Source organism: Sciurus carolinensis, chromosome 3 (genome assembly GCF_902686445.1).
Source record: "Sciurus carolinensis chromosome 3, mSciCar1.2, whole genome shotgun sequence".
NCBI classification, from domain to species: domain Eukaryota; kingdom Metazoa; phylum Chordata; class Mammalia; order Rodentia; family Sciuridae; genus Sciurus; species Sciurus carolinensis.
The window spans coordinates 112826666-112845654 of NC_062215.1; the positions used below are offsets into that span (position 1 = coordinate 112826666).

General features: G+C 34.2%; 1 protein-coding gene across 2 annotated transcripts in view; it reads right to left on the reverse strand.

Annotated features, from left to right (window-relative positions):
- Positions 1-18989, reverse strand: part of Kcnh7 (potassium voltage-gated channel subfamily H member 7) — a 467633-nt gene that overhangs the window by 101477 nt on the left and 347167 nt on the right. For both annotated transcript variants that reach the window (XM_047545449.1, XM_047545450.1), the window contains exon 5: positions 9877-10091. In XM_047545449.1, the coding sequence (XP_047401405.1) occupies positions 9877-10091 (215 nt within the window). The remainder of the gene's footprint in view (positions 1-9876; positions 10092-18989) is intronic.

Sequence of the window (18989 nt, forward strand, 5' to 3'; positions counted from 1 at the left end):
TAATTTCACACAATTTGCCTAAGAAAACTTTTCTAGGAAAAAATTGCGAGACCATTGTAATGAGGAAGATACTTCAACTCACTGTAATGTAGGTAAACTTTCTGAAGTGGATGCTGTTTCTTAAAGGGTTTTAGAGTAATTCAGCATGACAGCAACTGAATTCTGGCTTCAGTAGCTGAGCCCTGAAAGTAAATGTTTCTCCAGTGTGATTACCGAAATAAGCATGAACATGTCTTTTCACTTTTGATAAAAATGTAAGAAAAATACTACAAGTACATGTAACCAAGCCAGATAATTCATTAAGAATTTCAGAAAGAGATGCAACTTAAATAATGATTAAAAAAACATTAAATCAGCTCTACACTGAATTCTCTTCTCAGTGTTTTCAACTGTAGAATGAAAGGAAGGATTGGGTTTGTCCAGATTTCCCAAGTTTGTCTGATTTTGATAATGTGTGAGTAGAAGCTGTAAATGGAACAGAGATTGTTATAAATTCAGAATCTTTCCCGGCACGGTGGTGCATGCCTTTAATCCCATTGGCTTAGGAAACTGAGCAGGAGGATCCAGAGTTCAAACCCAGTCTTAGCAGAAAGTGAGGCACTAAGCAATTCAGGGAGACCCTGTCTCTAAGTAAAATACAAAAAGGGCTGGGTATGTGGCTCAGTGGTTGAGTGCCCCTGACTTCAATCCTTGGTACCCTCCCTACAAAACCTCAGAATCCTCAGGCTTCACTTAAACTTACAGAATTTCTGAGGGTTGAGGGAAAAATAGATAGATAGACAGAGACAGTAACAAGAGAGATGGAGATAGATGTTCTGGATAATTTCACTTTTCAGGAAATTTTGCAAAAACCTTGGGGAATATGATATTTAAGAGACTCCTTTGAGTTCTCAGGTATGTAAGATCTAACTGCTTTTTGGTGAACTTTTTAGAAACAATGAATTTTAAATGATTTATTATCTAATTGAATAATTTCCAGTATAAATGAGACCATCAAAATATAGAGAAGAAGAGCTAGAGGGGGAAAAAATGTTACCCACAAATTTGCCACCAAGATAACCAATGAGAGTTTATTATTTTATTTTATTACTTTGTCTTATTTTATTTTTTCATTTTGGAGTTTTTTCATAATATTGGTCCATGATTGAATTTGCTGACCAACTCAAGGAATAGTCCATAGTTGCTTAACATTAGCAGACCTTGGGTTGCTGGGGCTAAGTGAAAATACCAAGTGAGCTCTGGTATTCTCATATGTGACACAAATCCTTGGCTTGGTTCTTATCTAGTGAAACATGACAAGTTCTCTGCTTCTGCTGACTGCCATGACATTAGGCAACCCACCCGTAACCAATGTTTATCACACCCCCCAGCCCTGGAGGGAAAAGGAGCAAAGGGACTCTATATCTCTGTGTTGCCTTTCTTTGTCCTTGGGTCTGACTTTTATCTCAGGACTCAAGATACCTGGGGTGGTGGTGTTGGGAGAAGAACTGAGCCATCTTGGCAACAGATATCCACATTTTTCTGTGCCTCGGTCACCATAGCAACCAGGCTATTGCTATGTACTCCAAGCTAAATTATTTTTACCTGTCTCTTCTGACCACTCGTACTTTTACTTCAAGCATCTATTTTCAACCCAATTTCTTTGGCTGACACATCTGTTTAAAGGAGAATGTACTTTTTTCTTCACTTCATTTAAAAACATATATAGAGCATACAAAACCAAACAGGTGTTCTTTAAAAGCAATTACACATAAATGTTTTCTCAAAGCTATGGCTTTTACTTGGTGGTCCCCAGGATTTCATATGAATATATTATTACTTCATCATATAGAATTTGGAAATACATGATTTTGAGCTAATTAAGTTACTTTAAGCTGAAGTGCAAATTTATTTTCATTTGCAATATGTATCAGTACATGCATGTAATTATCAATATGTATATAACATTTAGTGAAACAGAATATTTTTTACTTTGTAAAAAATCCCACACTTCCCTTTTCTAAATAACAAACATCCTTATTTCATTTTCAATATGTTTATAGCATATGATACACTTGCAATTGACAATTGTTACTAAAATGTCCGTAGTTATCTTTTGCCAATTATTGTTTAGATTATAGATTATAATCTATTGTTTAGATTATGTATGTATTTGAACAAAAACTCCTCAGAAAACATAATCTAGGTTCTCAAATCTCAAAGCTTTGCATTTAATCAAAGACCCTTGGAGGTAAAGACCTTGATTCATATATTTTTGTATCAACCATAGCACCTAGCAAATTCACATTTAGTAATCACTCACACATATTGGATCCCTAATTTTCCAGATGAATATGCTTTATACCTACTTGCAGCATCCAGATATATTGCTTTTCACTTCAATTTGCATATATAGACAGAGTTTACAGATCAAGTCCAGACTGTGGGAAAAACATTGCATGGGGATTTCTGTTTTTCTGAGCCAAATTTGATGGTAGTCTATAGATAGAAGCAAGATGATGGATGCAAAACAAACGCCATGTAAATTGGTACTGTTCAGAAGTACTTTTGTATTCCTCAGTGCATTTCAGATTTAATTTTGAATTTTGTGATCAAAATTTTGTGTTTCTGGCAGTTCTATTGAGGTTTGTATGAAATTTAAATCAATTCAGATGTGAACTGAAGTTTAGGAAAACATAGTAATTATATTGTAGAAGGATTATAAATGTTGTTTTCTGTAACTTCAAGAGTGAAGAATCGAATTTCTATACAAGTGTTGCAAATTAGACTTCTGAGTTAACGTGATTTTTAACTCATGGCATTATTATTGAAAAGTATTACTACATATAAAGTCACTTTTAATATGTAGTTGTGTTTGGAAGGTTTTTATAATCTTATCATTAAGAAAATTTAGGATTAAACTTATCTGATTTAAGTGCAACTACAGAATGTATTAAGAAATTTTGTATTATTAAAACTAAAATAATAAATATTTTAAACTTTAGCTAATAAGATGAAATCACTGTTATTTCTCCATTAAAATTTCTGTATTATAAAACAATCTCAATTCCTAGAGAAGTACAAAATAATCAATATTTGTTTTGGATATATTGAATTACATTGAAGAAATTTTGAATATATTCGTGATGGGAAAATTTCAAAAGAAAATAAAAAGCCATAATCTTTGAGCTCTTCTTAATGTCAGTAACATCAGTGTGATTTTGCTTTTCTGGTAAGTAAGTGCCAACAAACCCCCGGCTTCCCCTGTCCTTTCATATTGCATGTACTTGTAACAGTGTCACAAGTACATGCAATTGCCATGTTAACTTCTGAGTAGATTTAGGACAGAGAAGCAGAACAGAATCATAAAGAAATTTTGCTTTAGAGTCTAAGAACCTTACTTCCCTAGTCAGGTGACCTTGGTTTGAATGCTACTTCCACAATTTACTATGTGGGAACCAAGTTGCTTCCTCTCTTTGATCTCAATTCTGTGAAATGGGAATAATAATAGTACTGAGTGTCAAGCAGATTAAAGCTGGTAATTCACTAAGCCATTTAGCATAGATCCTGGCACACAGTAAATTCTTGATTAATGTCAGTTACTATTAAATTTGCCATAATTCTATTTTCATATGTATAATATACTTATGTGAATTCTAAATATTGGGATCTATTTTATTTTAAAGTTCTACATAGATTTAATGATCATATGGTCTTTCATACATTTGGTCATTTCTTCCTTGTGACCTAAGTCTTTTTGTGATTATATTTCAAATGAATTTTCTTGAGTACTCTCCTCAAGAAAGTCATAGGAAATTTATACTTATGGATCAATAGTAAATCTCTTTTTTTTTCTCCCCATCTTCTGTTCCCTAGTTTAAAATTTCTTGATTCAACTAGACTTTCTCATGCATTTTATTTTCTGATGATATCTATGTGACTTTTCATTAAATTCACCAGATATTATTCGTAAGTCATACAGACCAACTTGTAGAACTCTTTGGTCATAACTTGATCATTGCAAGGGAATGTGAACTACCTTTACTTTCATAATATAAAGCTGTAGCATTTATTACATTAGCACTTGTAAATGTTATTATATACTGTTATACTATTATCCAAGTAATTTATAATGCCTTGTGTATTAATATTACGTTTTATACTTCTGTGTCTCTACCCAGTACATAATGTGTATTCAGTGTGTGTTTGTGTGAATGTGTGTGTGTGTGTGTGTGTGTGTGTGTGTGATTGATGCTGTTAGTCCAAATTTTTATCTTCTTCTTTGCAATGAGCCAGTGTTCTTTTTTTTTCATTCCTTAGAGTCTCCCTTTCCTCAATCCATTTTTCTGGGTTGGTTGTCAGTCAAAGTGCTACATACTTCTTCCACTATCACAAGGCTCAAATTGGTCAATCAGAGTCCTCATTCTCTGGGAACGAAAAGGACACTGGAAGAGAGAAGGCCTTTCTCACCAGATCAAGGTAAGTCTGAGAAACTTGCTCCCCTTAGGTGGGGAGTGACATCAGTACAAAAGAAAGCATGGCCAAGAGAGGAAGGAAATGTGCCCAGTTGTAGACAATGAATGCAGCCTGCCCCCAGATTTACCCCTCCACTTCTCAGTGATGTGAATACACTGACCCTCCTCCTCTCATTTCCACCTGAGGAGATTCAAGTTGGGTTTCTGTTACTTCATTCTTTGAAAGTACTGAATAATAGAGTCTCACATTCACTGAAAAATAAAGTTTTAGAATCCACAGAATCATGTTAAATGCTTCCTATATGCATGCATATCCAGGGACATTGATCTGACACATAACTTGTCAAAGATCAGCATGAAAACAAAACGGTACCTTTCATCCTAAAATTTAGCATAACATTTGGCCTGGAAATAGCCTTAGGAATAATCAAATCTTAGAAAAGTCTGAAAGTTTGGTTTTATTTTATTTAGAATGGGGGTATACAGCCTAGAATTTGATGTCAACTGACAACTACAATTCCATGGTAAAACACTTTCCCTCTGTTCTCTGCCACCTTTCTTCCCGTTCATAGTTTTGTCTCCCTTGCTCACTGGACAATGGTAGAAATGACCAGCCAAGTGGGGTGTGGTAGCACACACCTGTAATCCCAATGACTCAGGAAGCTGAGGCAGGAGGATCCTAAGTATAAGGCCAGCCTCAGCAACTTAGTAAGGCCCTTAATGATACACTCAGCAACTTGGTGAGACCCCATTTCAAAATAAAAAATAAAATAAAAGGACTGGAGATGTGGCTTATTAGTAAGTGTCCCTGGATTCAATCCCCAGTAACACCCACCCCAAAAAAGCCAGTCAATTCCTTGTCTCCTTAAAATGTTAGACATCTGCAAATCAACCTATATAAACACACCCTCACCTAGGAATATTTTATATTTCCTCCAAATGGGTAGAGAAGGTCAGATGAAGTACAACATAAAAGGATGGTGTATCCCAGAAGTTCAGTCTGTAAGACCAGCCAATGAAAGAGGTCTGTGGACATAAAATAGCAGCAAGAACTGGAACTATACCAAGGGGAATAATTTAGAAGGCAAATTTGCTTTGGAGATTTCTGACTGCAAATTTATTTTTTGTTAACTCTATCCAATACCCTCAATGGTTCATGTTTGAATTTTTTTTTAAATTCTACTGTGTGTCATGTATTTTGCTAGATACTAGTAATACAAACATTTCATGCCTCATCCTACAAACCCCTGCCTATGTGTGCCCCACTCCAGATTGTTATTCCTGACCTTGGAAACCTCAAGTTTTAAAATTCATCCACATGTTAACATTCCTCCATTACTGCCAAGTTTACAAAGTGGGGAAATTTTCCTTTCCTAGCACCCTCTCCCCTCTGCATTTACCTGTAGCAAAATACTTCACACTACATCATAATAGCTATGTAATCTACTTGTCTCCTTCCCTCTCTTCTCTGAGGGACAGAATTGTTTTCACACTCTGAATTTTCAACACCTAGTATTGTACATATTATTTCTTAATACAGGCTTATTGAGTGAATAAATTAATGCCTGAATGAATGGCTGAATGAATGAATAACAATGTGTTCCCTGCTATGAAGGAGCTCACTCTAACCCAGGAGGCAACTAATTGGGTAATTCAGATTCAATGTGTAATAAAGATAAGATCCAAACAGTGAGACAAAACAACATGAGCAGAGGTTAATTTTTCTTTTCACTTATGTTTTTTTCTTTTGATGCCTGGTCTATTGTTTGTGCACTGAGGAGTGTTTGAACTTCAGATTGAATGATCAGGAACAGAAGTTTGACAACTTTTGTAGAAAGTATCACCACACGAATCTATCAAATGAATAAAATAAATAATATTCTTGATTGACCACAGCAAATATGTTGAGAAATCCTGGCAGAGAATCTCCCTAAGTTTGGCATATTAACAAAACTTTATTTTTAGTGATAGTGGTTAAGTGATGTTATATGAAGTGAATATGGAAATTTCAAAGAGAGTTACAATTAGGAAATTCCACAAACACCAAAAGAGGAAGAACCATAGGGTAGTGTTATTTTCATAGTTAAATGAAATTTCTAGAAGTTATGCTTGCAGGAGGACTTTCTCAATACTTGATCTTTACCTCATTTACTCTGGCATGTGGAAAATTGAAAGGCTTGTTATTAAGAGCTAAGAGGGCACTAAAAATGATATAGAATGTTCTAACTTTTTTTTTTCAGTTTCTGATTTCACCTTTATCTAGTCCCTCATCATTTTTGACCAAGACCAGAACCATATAATTATCCACCTTGCCTCCAGAATTTCCTTTCATTAACTGAATTTTCATATTGTAACAAAAAATGATCCTTTATAAAACACAATCCAATTCTAAACTTCCAACACCCTTAAAAAGCCTTTGCCTGCATTATTCATCTCTAATCTGAGGTACTAGGAGACGAGAAGGGGTGTATTCCAAAACTTGGGGGAATTATGAGCAATTACAGGATGACTATGGAGCCCATCAGTGGGCCTCAGATCCACTCAGTGGTGAGTAGTCGTCTTAGTCTGTTTGGGCTCCTGTAATAAAATCCATCAACAGAGTAGCTAACGAACAACACAAATTTATTGTTCCCAGTTCTGAGGCTGTGGAGTCCAAGATCAAATCACTGGTAGATTTGGCATCTGGTGAAGACTTGCTACGTCGTTCATAGATGACCCTGTTTTCATTGTGCCTTACATGGCAGAAGAACCCCCAGCAGTTCTTTTGCAAACGTACTAATCCTATTCATGAGGCTCCGCCCTCATGACCTACAGCCTCCCAATGATGCCATCTTAGAACACCATCACACCTGGGATTAGGTTTCATCATACGAATTTGGGGGAGTGGGGACACAATCATTTAGTCTACAGCAAAAGTTTAAACATTTTAAAAATATTTAAACAACTATTATAATATTATGGAGCTAAATATAAAAGCCACAGGGATTTTAAAGATGAAGCATGATACCCTAAGAGAACATCAAGTTTTTGATGGAGGATGTTGCATTTTTACCAAGCTACTTATGTGTAAAGGCAGTAAAGAATCATCTAGAAGTGAAAGTTCCCATTCTCTTCTCTCACTGGCCCAGGAAGCTACTTGTTCTATGAAGACATGTAGATTTTTGTGTTTATATAACTTTGTTCTTATTATTTTTTCTCCATGGAATCCCTTCCTTTGGTCAACTCCCTTCCTTCCTCCCTTCACTCCTTCCTCCCTTCACTACTTCCTCCCTCCCTCCCTCCGTCCCTTCCTTCCTTCCTTCCTTCCTTCCTTCCTTCCTTCCTTCCTTCCTTCTTTCTTCAGCAAATATTTGATGAACTCCACTTGCCAGGTATTCTATGGGGCCCTAAGGATACATGGAATAAGGCAACTCTTCAGAGATGCTGACGGGAATAAGAAGATTCACACAATAATAAATAAAATAGTGGCAGACATTGCTTGTTATGTACTTAGCACAATAATGAAATGTTCCACATATTATTCTATTTAAGTCTTATATCAACACTGAGAAATAAGCTTTGTCAGTCCTCCAAATTGCCTCAGTGTCACACTTGTCCCCATGGTACACCATAAGTGACTGAGCCAGAATTAGAACACATGCCTGTTTGATGCCGATTTATGCTCTTAAACATCACTTACTAGCCAGTTTGATAAATAACTTTCTAGATCCAGCATAATTATCTAAGCCTACCTTGTTTTCTTCTCTGAAAATTCTCTCTTAAGGCACAGTTACTTCCTCCGGAGCCTGTGGTCCTATATTCTTTATTACCATGCATTTCACTGTGACTGTTTCTATATCTGTTTCCTGTTATGCCAGGATGAGAAAATTCATAAACAGGTGTTTCTCTGATCCAAATGAGTATTGCTCTCCTGGCAAAGTGGATCTGCTGGGTGTGGTAAGATGGTCCTGTGGTGGACCAACGCAGGAGAGTATTGCTGAGATCACAGTTGGCTGGTGCTTTGTTTGTCATACCAAGAATTCAAATGCATTTTTAAAATTAATTTGCCAACTTTTGTAAACGAAAAGTTTATTTTTCTAGATTTCGCATCTTCTTTAAAAGGGAAGATTTGGAAATATTCATTGGTCAAATATTGCTGGCTGGCCACAGTGGGTGGAACTGAGGGCAGCTCTTCTGCTTCAGAAAGCCCTGCACTCTAGAGTCCTCAGTCTACCTGCTACTACGTGTGCTACTGTGCCAACTTTACTCAGGCCACTTGCAGAGTCCTGACCCCAATATTTCCAATCTTTTCTCTGTCTGTTCTCAAGTCTACAAAAGAATTTTTAAGAGAAAAACAATCACGAGTAAAATTCAAAGCTATAGAAATGGTATCAATACAATGTGCTCAACAGTAGTATATTTATTTAAACTATTTTACCTATAAGTTAAACATGGGGATATATACTAGGGATGTTCTCAATGGCACATGCAATTTCTCATCTCAAATAAATATAGATTGCTCACATCTGTTTATAACTGCTTCATAGCCTTTTCATAGGTGTTTCAGCTTACACATAAGGTTAGGTACAAACAGCACTATAACATTTGTTGTGATCACAATAACAGAAACAATTTATTAATTCAAACTCCTCAATGCTTGTGATGTAGATTGGGGTCAAGTTTATGTATGCATTGTGGAAACTTATACGAGGACTTACTAAACAAATACAATAGGTAACTTGTTTGTATAAAAATTGTTTACTTGACGAATTTTAGAATTGTGAATTCCTAACAAAGTAAGTGCATTGTAAGCAAAAGCTAGGTACTACTTAGGTCAGTATTTTGATATAATAAGTACAAATCATTTGCTTCTGTTTTTTGAAGCAGGACCTCTTCTAGATAGTGCCTTTTACCCTAGTTCAAGTTGCAATATTTATTAGCAAACAGTAAAACATTATTCCTGTATTGTTTTACTCCGACTTTTCATCATTGCAGACAGCTATTCCCCCAAGTCAAATGACTTAGATCTGACTGTATCTGGTAGAGTAGGTCTAAAAAAGGAGGCCACAGTTAAGAGCGAATCCCAATTAGTCCTCCAAAGCTTCAAGAGACACATCTATTATATTTTTAAAAATGCTTTAATAACATGAGACTTGGCAGCAAGACAATAAATGTCCAAACGTGATGAATAACAGACTAACCACCTCTACAGCACAGAAACAATACCAGTTACTCAGTTCTGCTTGATCTAGTAATAGATAAAAATCACTGTGTAGAGCTTCATTTATCTGTTACATTAGAGGGTCACCGACATCTCAAGACAAATAGGTATAAATAAATGTCTTACCTCTGTTGATAATCACTCAAAAGAAAAAGAATTTGCTTTATGGTGCAGAAAATAACCTCAAAAATAGCTGAAATTGATAGTAAAATTGCGTCCTACCTGTGTAACTTTCTCTGTCACATTGTGTGTTCGATCTTTAACCTTGGGTGCAATAATAGTTTTATCTGAAGAAGGAGGGGATGTATTCTTTTTTTCAGTTTTGACATCTGAAAAATTCAGAGTGAGCTGTGGAATCTTGTTAATGGTGCTGTATTTGTTGAGGTTTGAATCCGACGTGGATCCCAGGAGGCTTGACTTGATATGATTAAAAGGCCCTAAAAAATTGGAAAGCATTTTTAAAAAAATAATATCAGAAGGAAGAGGGAAAAAAAAGAGATGGTCCTAAATGCCCTGATAATGATCCATGACCAATGTGACCCTAATTCAGTTGTGACTAAGTACAGTCAGTTGATACCTGAGAATAGACCTTAGGGTAACCTTCTGTGCATGTGGCAACATGTGAGTATGGGAGGCAAAGACGGGGTCCTGGGTGTATACCCAGACAGCCAATGATAGCTCAAACTATTAACTGATTCTTTCATTAAGGCTGAAATAAAAGAAAAAACTCTACTCCCTGTTACTAGCCAAATTATATCTTCAAAGTTTCTAATGAATTTTGTTTTATAGTCTGAAGATTGTTCAAGGATGAACTTGTCTATGGTTAAAATCATGTTGGCCTTGAAATTTATTAATGAGTTGTTTATCCTGCACCAATTTAGGTTACTACATTCTCTCTGTCACTGAGAAGCGACAAGCCAGTTGGATTTTGTACATGCATCTGCTACCTTTTTGAAATGATTCACAGACTCTCTAGAAGAATTAAACCCAGATGAAGCTGAGAAGGTGTGTGTGTGTGTGTGTGTGTGTGTGTGTGTGTGTGTGTGTGTGTGAGAGAGAGAGAGAGAGAGAGAGTGAGAGAGAGAGAGAGAGAGAGAGAGAGAGAGAGAATGAGAATATGTGTATGTGAGCATGTGTACTCTACTGAAAAACCCCAGGTTTCTGTGTGGGACTATTATATCTTTTCCTTTCTTTTCTTTTCTTTTTTCTTCCATTCAGACTTAAGACTAAGTGCTTTCTAAGACAAAAAGAAAAGTAACGATAAAAAACAAACAGGAAGAATGCTCTGGCAAACATAATTTACAATAAAAGTGACAATAGCTAGGTAACAGAATATATGTGGGATGTTAGTTCCTGGTCGCTTCTCATGTTCTTGACAATATGCCAAGATTCTTGGTTCCCTTGTTGAAGGTGACTAGATTGACCACCCACATCTTTTGAGATGAATCTATTGTCCGTTGCTTCTGGAGAATCAGGAAATGCTCCAAAGAGTTTCCTGGGCAATGGGTATTACTAATACCATTAATTATCTCTTAAAATTTTTATCGGGAAGAATTTTATAAAAATCCTTAGCCCACTAGTGTTTTACAGTATCTTTTTGCCTCAGAGAGTGGTTAAAGCATAAAAATGTCATGGATGAATTCCCTAGTGGATGTATTTTGCTTTATGTTTTCATTTCTCCTGTTCAGAATTAATATACACATTTTGGGAATTAAGACATATTTTAAGCACCAATAAAGAAACACTTTAAAATTAGACAAATAGATTTTATATTTTTGATTCCAATAATCAATCAACTCATGTCAAATATAAGGTTAAGGAAAGAATACCCATCAGTACATTCATGTTACTATGGGAAAACAAACAAACAAACAAACAAAAAACACTACATTTGTTTCTAAAAGTTTATACTTATTTATTGTTATAAAAGTTTGAGGTAAAAATTTTTAAAGTTTCCTGCATTTAACAAATATTGTATTTCCTGAGTTGCATCTCCGTTCACTTTCTGTGTCTCCCATGAAAATATTCAAGTCCATTTAGGACTTGAGCTCTCTGGGCATTTATTGCCTCAATTGTGCTGATTTGTACACAGATACTCTCACTCCTATTTATCACAGAAGGATAGCAATGTATCACAAACTAGCACCAGATTGGTTCAACTTTAGATAGGTCTCTCCCGGGTCTTGTAGAAGCCTCCACCCCACACACTCCTATTTTACTGTAATATATTCCAGATAGTGTTTTCCTCTTGGGAGAATTTTATGGCTACATTCTAGATACATCTTAACTTTAAAATTTGAAAAATAAACCAGAACTTCACACTTCTTAAACATTGTCTTTTTTCCAATTCTAATGCCATGTTTTCCCTTTTTAAGTAACTTCACTGTGCACAGGGATACAGACAAGGGACTAGAGATGGTGGTGCTCAGGGATACAGCTAAATTTTATTAAAATCCTTAAATTCATCTTTCAATTTTCTTTCTACCCAGTCTTTATTATGTTGAATATTTGTGCCAAATTGTCTTCAGAGCTTTTTTGGGTAAAGCAGAGACCATCTACAATGATAATAAGCAGAAAGACACCACTAGTGTATTTTGATTGTCCTGTGACCACTTCCAATAAACTTCTCTGAATTGATTATACTCCTAACCAAATGGTCTCAACTGTAGCAGTCCTTCACCCAAAGGGGCATCTGTGAGGGCATTTTTGATTCCATAATGATGGAACAATTGGAATATCATAATTTTCTCACCTTGCAAAAATTGCTTCATGTGTCCCAAGGGACATTCATGTTGATTAAAATCTGTTTATATTGAACTGAGTCTCAAATCCATTTCATCAAAACACCACAATACACTTTTAATTTTAATTTTAATATTAAAATTTCCAGAGCTACAACTAACAAGAAGAGAAAACATTATACATCATTCTGCTATTAACTTTATTAAAAGTTGTTGGTTATTTTGGAAAGTTATGCTAGTGTTACATTGCGTGTGCCATTTGGGAGACCAATACAAAATTTCTGAGTTCAGGTTACAGTCTGTGTTTATAGCTGCTATGTAAAAACATGTAAACTAAGAGATTTGAGTCTTCTTTTGTCAGTGTTGGAATCAAATATTACATTTTCGGACAATTATGAAAATCACGCTAAAACAATGAACAAAATTTCTTACAAAAATATTCTGCATTATTACCTCTCTCTGTATGTGTGAAACAACGTGTGATGGTTTTGTTCTGCTAAGAAATAAGCACTTATTTACTTGTCCTGGAGTTACCTGTTGGTTTTCAGTTTCATTCTAATAACTCCCTAAAGATCTGACACAACTACTTTATAATGACTGAAAGCTCATGTCTTTTTGCAGTCCATCTTCTGTTTCTCATTATTAATAAGGAATATAATTTGCAAGGTTTTTAAAATATGAAGATAAATACATTCCCTAACATCTAGTGGTATTTCTTTATTTGTAAAATTTTTTCATTACTGCATTTTATTGAATACAGAATCATTTTGACATTATGCTTAGAAGTAAGGGCCAGCTCTCTTGTTGAGAATGTCATACTTCATAATTTCTCCCATTTGTCTCGGCATATTTTTATTTTCACTATTACCTACTTATGAAATTTATATGTAAATCTAACTTATTATCATTGACTCCATTAATATTTTTATTTTGCTATCCACCTATATTCGTGCTCTACCATTTTATCCAGTAATTAAGCAGAATATCTTCTCATGTACTTAATGCTATTAAAGGAATTTTAATGTGTATGATTATTGTGCCATATATATTTGAACACTAGCATATTGAAATAAATATATTTTGATTTTAAACTGCCTTCCTCCTATTTCTCCTTTCTATTACAGTTATGGAAACATGTTGATCTTTCAGAAATGGTTAAATCCTCTCTGAATTTCATTTCAAGACAGTAAAATGAGGATAACAAAACATTTGGTGGAATAAGGAGACATCAGTTCTGATACAGTTGAGAAACTCTGATATAAGGTTGTATTCAGAATTTGCAACTCCATAGCAATCACTATTTTAGCTTCTTTTATTCACTGGTTGAAAATGTTCTAAGTGGTTATTCTGTTTTACTTTAAGCTCTTAGAGAGTTAATGTAGATTTTCTTTTAAATTGATAAATGTAAGGAATTCAGCATATACTTAGAATAACATATGCATGCTTCTTAGATAAGGCATTTACAATTTATTTCATCCTATATAACAAAAAATCATTATGCTTCATTCTACTGCTTTTGAATCAGATGCTTAAATGTAGAACTATTTTAGAGTCTGCAGGATGAATAGTATTGGCTTCGATTCTGGTAGAATCCATCTAAATTCCAATGAAAAAACATTTCCAACACTTATGGTAGGAATTAACAATATCTTTATTTCACCAGTCCTACATCTAAGCTGATAGAACAATAGTCCAAAAGGGCATAAGAATCAAGGACTAGAAATCAGAATACAAAGTTTCCTACCTCCTAGGTCTACATTCAGAGAGGCCATGGTTGAGGATTTAAAGGTGAAAAGCAGCCTCACTGAGTGAACAGATGGGATTTGGGATGCTAATGAAAGAAAGGAGAATAGCCTGAAAAACAAAGTCAATGAATTAAAGAAAACAAATGGCCAGAAATATAGGGGAATCATAGGTTTAATCTAAAGAAATATGAATTCAGAAGTGCACAGGTGGACTTCATGTTCTTCATGGGGCATCTGAAGATGGATGGCCACATTTACCTTTTCAGTATATTAGGATAAGATGGAAAATAGGTGACCAAATAGTGGGTCAAGTTTTAATAAGTTACAAATATATCTGATTAAATATGAAGTAGGACAGTTTCCAGCAGCAATGAAATACCTACACTCAGAGCAAGCTAGGGGTTAAATCAACAGCTGAGAAGAATTTTAGATTAAAAATATATCAAGTTTACCTGAGGAAGCTATTTAAATTTATCATGAGTTATGAAATGCTGAAGGGGAATATATTATTTTTTAGGTAATGCTAGAAATATAGCTAAGAACATGTTTCTATATATATTTTTAGATATAAATTATGTATATTAATGCATACTATAGATAAGGCTATTTTAAAATATTATGTATACATGTATATATATTTAAAACATTGTCATTAGAACAGGAAAGAAGGAAACTAAAAGGATTAATTTTTTTTAATTTATTTTTTAAAAGCAGTCTTGTTATATTGCCCAGTCTTACATTCCTGAGTAGATGGGACTACAGATGTTCATCACTATACCCAGTTTAAACTTGTTTTTAAATCAACAAGTTTTTGTACAATATTTCTTAGGACATTGAGTTTATTTGGCTAAAGGTTGATAAAACTCAAACTGCTGAAGTGCCTTAACATTAAAGAAAGTGCAAACATAGCATTTAGTAATTAAGCTTTATAGAAGAACACTACTGATAGGCATAAGGCAACACGTTTAAAACTTAGATGAATAAGAAATATTTATAGGATGTTAAAAATTTCTGTTCCACTGCCTGACATAATTCACAAAAGAAAACTATCATCACCAAAAATCAGTTATCAAATCCTTAGAAGTTCCCAAGATTCTGGGTATTTGAAAATGTAGCTTCTGAGGAACAAGTTGCATTAGATCAATTTCTTTTCTTTATGAGTCTGATGGGTTTCATGGCTAGAATGGAGGTAAAAGCAGTAACAAATCTTGAGAGTAGTTTTGTTTCTGTCTTGACAGATTCATAGACAAGTTGGAAACTGAAAATACCAATGTTAGAAAAATACAGGGTTACCTGAGATATAAGGAGGTACAAGAAATGGAGGGACAAAATTTTATCAATGACATTGACTAAGTATGGGTGGAATAAATTTTTTATTGATGATTTGGAAAAAAGAACAGGTATAGAAACCACTCTGTTTGAGGCGAAATCAGTTTATGAGTGATTGAGTTAAAATTTGGCACCCCTCATATATTAGAGAAATAGTTAAAAATATAATACATGCATATACATACATAGGTTATGCAATTTATTCAAAGTAGATTTTCTACTTTGTGATAATGGATTATACTATCTAAAAAGAACTCTGAAGTGTATTTTTAAGGAGTCAGAGTGCTAAGGGAATTTATTAAAGGAAAGAGGTCTTAAGGAAGAAGTTTCAATGGAAATTATTTAGTTTTAGAAAAAAAGAGTGAAAACCAATTTTTAATCTTTATAGCGTGGTATTATGTTGACTGGTAGTAGCTGAGGAGTATCTCTGTTCACTGGGGATAGATTAAGGGAAAGAAAAGTGCACTTCAAGGAAGAAGAATTTAGTCTATCTTTTTGTGCAATAGGAGCTAAAGCAGACTTCCCAAGAAAGTTAAAGAATGGTTTCCTTTGGAGATAAAGACACCCATACCATTTGTGCAGAGTAATTTATTCATCTAAAGGCAATAAACCAGACAAACTTAAAGATCTTCCAAATGCATTTCTAAATTATTTATTTTATCTTGAAAAGAAATAATTTTTGGTTGAATTAGGTATTAAAATCATTAATTGTCATTGTGCATTTTGTACACAAAGCAGCATGGATCTATGTGTCTTTTTTTTAAATTTTTATTTAAATCTGGCTTAGAAGCAAAGCCAATTTTTTTTAAATGTACTTAGTATATTATCTTGTATCTAATTAGTTAGTATATTAATTGTTCTTGAAAATCTTAAAAGCACAGACATACCTAACCTTTATTTAATAGTTTTCTAAACAAGAGCATGAATAAAACAATGAAAACTTTGGAGTATATATTTACATTTAAACTTTATTAAGCTTTCTTCAATTACAGGGTTTAAATTTATAAATATGAGTTTGTTAAAACTTCCTACAAAGATTTGGAGATTCTTAATCCCAGATTGACTTTGAGGATTCTACTACATATTTTAAATTGTGTAATTGATGTGGCCACCTGAAATTTATGTTAAAAAAAGAACATTTTTATTTAGATTATGGTTATTACAAAAGAGAGGAGTGTTTGAGGATAAAGGGTTGATTAAATGAGTAGGGGGTATAGTCAGTGGTAGACTGCTAGCCCAGTATGGCAAGGCCCTACATTCCATCCCCCATGCTGCAAGAAAAAAATAAAAAGTATTGACCAAATTAGTAAATGAAACTATAATAAAATGACTCTAGTTTGACAATTAGGTTAAATATTAGTTTGGAAGGTAAGCTAGCCTAATTTTCTATAGTAGGTTCATTTCTTACTGTATTTTTAAATATCACCGGAAAATTATTGTTACTAACTTATTGCTAATCACTAAATATTAAGCCAGTCATACTTCATACAAGCAAGTTGGCAAGAGCAGTCTGTATCCTCTTTCTTGAGGTTACATTATGAATGATGTCAACCAAAACCACCACCTATAGCTGACACTAATTGGCTTCCTTTTAGAAACACAGTGGACAGGCCAAGGACAGAATAATCAAGTAAATAAAATCCCATCCCACTATTGGAGTTCACCTGCATAGACGCTTGTTGAAGTACTTATAAAATAATATTTGAAGGTAGGGACAAAGTTTACCATAATTTTCCTTACTTTCAAATCATCCTGATCTACTGACTAGAAAACATCTTTGGTCTATAGTGCTATTAAGTCATAATCATCACCAACTCTGAATTTATTAGCAAAACAATTGAGAAATCAATATGCACAACTGCACAGTGGTCAGAGTATCAGTGACATACAGAAGAAGCCAAAACAGGGAATTCCAAGTTATGACGGTTACTGGTGGAGACGTGTTCATGCAACACACATGCACAAAATGAGTCACTGTCACCATTTGCACACCCACAGCAGCATGCACGGCCTAGGTTAAAAGACTAAGCCAGAAGAGTTTTCAATTTGATGAGAATATTATGATTATCATGTTTTCTTGATCTTTGTATCTATTGCCATATAGGAGAAAACAGAAGTGAATTTCAAATTTTTAGCCAAATTCAAAATTATCCAGAGTGTTGACCAATTAGAGATTACTGAATGGTGGCTGTAGGTCATGCTAGTGATTTCAGACTAATATAGTACACAATTAAAATGATTAAAATAGAAAATGATTCTCATGCATGTACAGTATACTACTACAGTAAGCTTAAAACCATACCCCCTGCCATCCAGGAACGTGAAACTAGTTTTAAGGAAACAAAAGAGGAACAAGTGAAGTGATGCTGTCATATAGCACTTTGTTCATTTTATTTAATCCTGTACTAAATTTTTTTCTCCCTGAAATAGGCTTATGTGCTTCTTTTATACTGGAATATATTTAGCTCCATATTTGTTTATTTCCAAATGATCAAAATATTTATGAAGTGTTCATTGTCAACCTAGGGTTACACTTGTTGCAGAAAAAAGGCATTCATAATCACTTTGATGACACAGCTGAGAAAGTAACAATGTCTCCAGCAAATCAAGCCGTGATGTCTCCACCAGGCACCTGGGCTAGCTAAGGGCAGCATGAAGATGTGGCACTGAACAGGGCATACAGCAGGCAAGTTGACATGCCAAATAGAGGGGCGATTTAAGCATCAGATGGTGAGACTCGGGTGGGTACGTTACCTTTGACATTGCGACCATTGTCTGTTTTAAGCATATAAGGACACAAAAAAGAGAGAGATATAAAAAGAAGACTAAAATTATGTTATATACACTGGATAACCTTTGTAAAAACGATCAGAGAAAACAAGAGGTAAGAATTGAAAATGTATCATTAATTGAAATTAACATTGCCTACTATTCAATCATATACCAAAACTCTTTGCCATAATAGACAGTCTGCTGAAATACGTGAAATGTTTATCTGAATTTAAATGGATTCCAAGGTATGTATTTTACAATTGTGACAGTTTGGGGAACCACAGCTACCTGAAGTTGTGACAACTTTCAATGTTGTCAAAAGCCAGTTTGGTTTTCTTCCACCAATACTTACAATATATTCAGAGAAAGATCACACAATATTGTGCATATTAGCTATTTTTTTCCTATACTAAACCCAGTATGTTGATAAGTAACAATGTTTCTAAGATAACATTTTATCTTAATACATAACTTTTATTTTAATCATAATTATATTAGCTCTCTACTCCCCAATGTTCTCCAATGTGTGTTTTGAAAATAGCAAATACAACTAAAAGAGTCATTTTTAGGCAAAATATAATAGAAAAAAATCAGTAAAAGATTTGTCTGGGTAAAGGGAATATGTATGTTTTTTATTTGTATTATCACAATGCAAGGTAGTATTTAGAATATTCAGAAAATTTGTTTAGGGTGGGCTGTATTAAAATCTTATGACCATTTTCAGATTTATTTTCAAATTTGAAAGTTA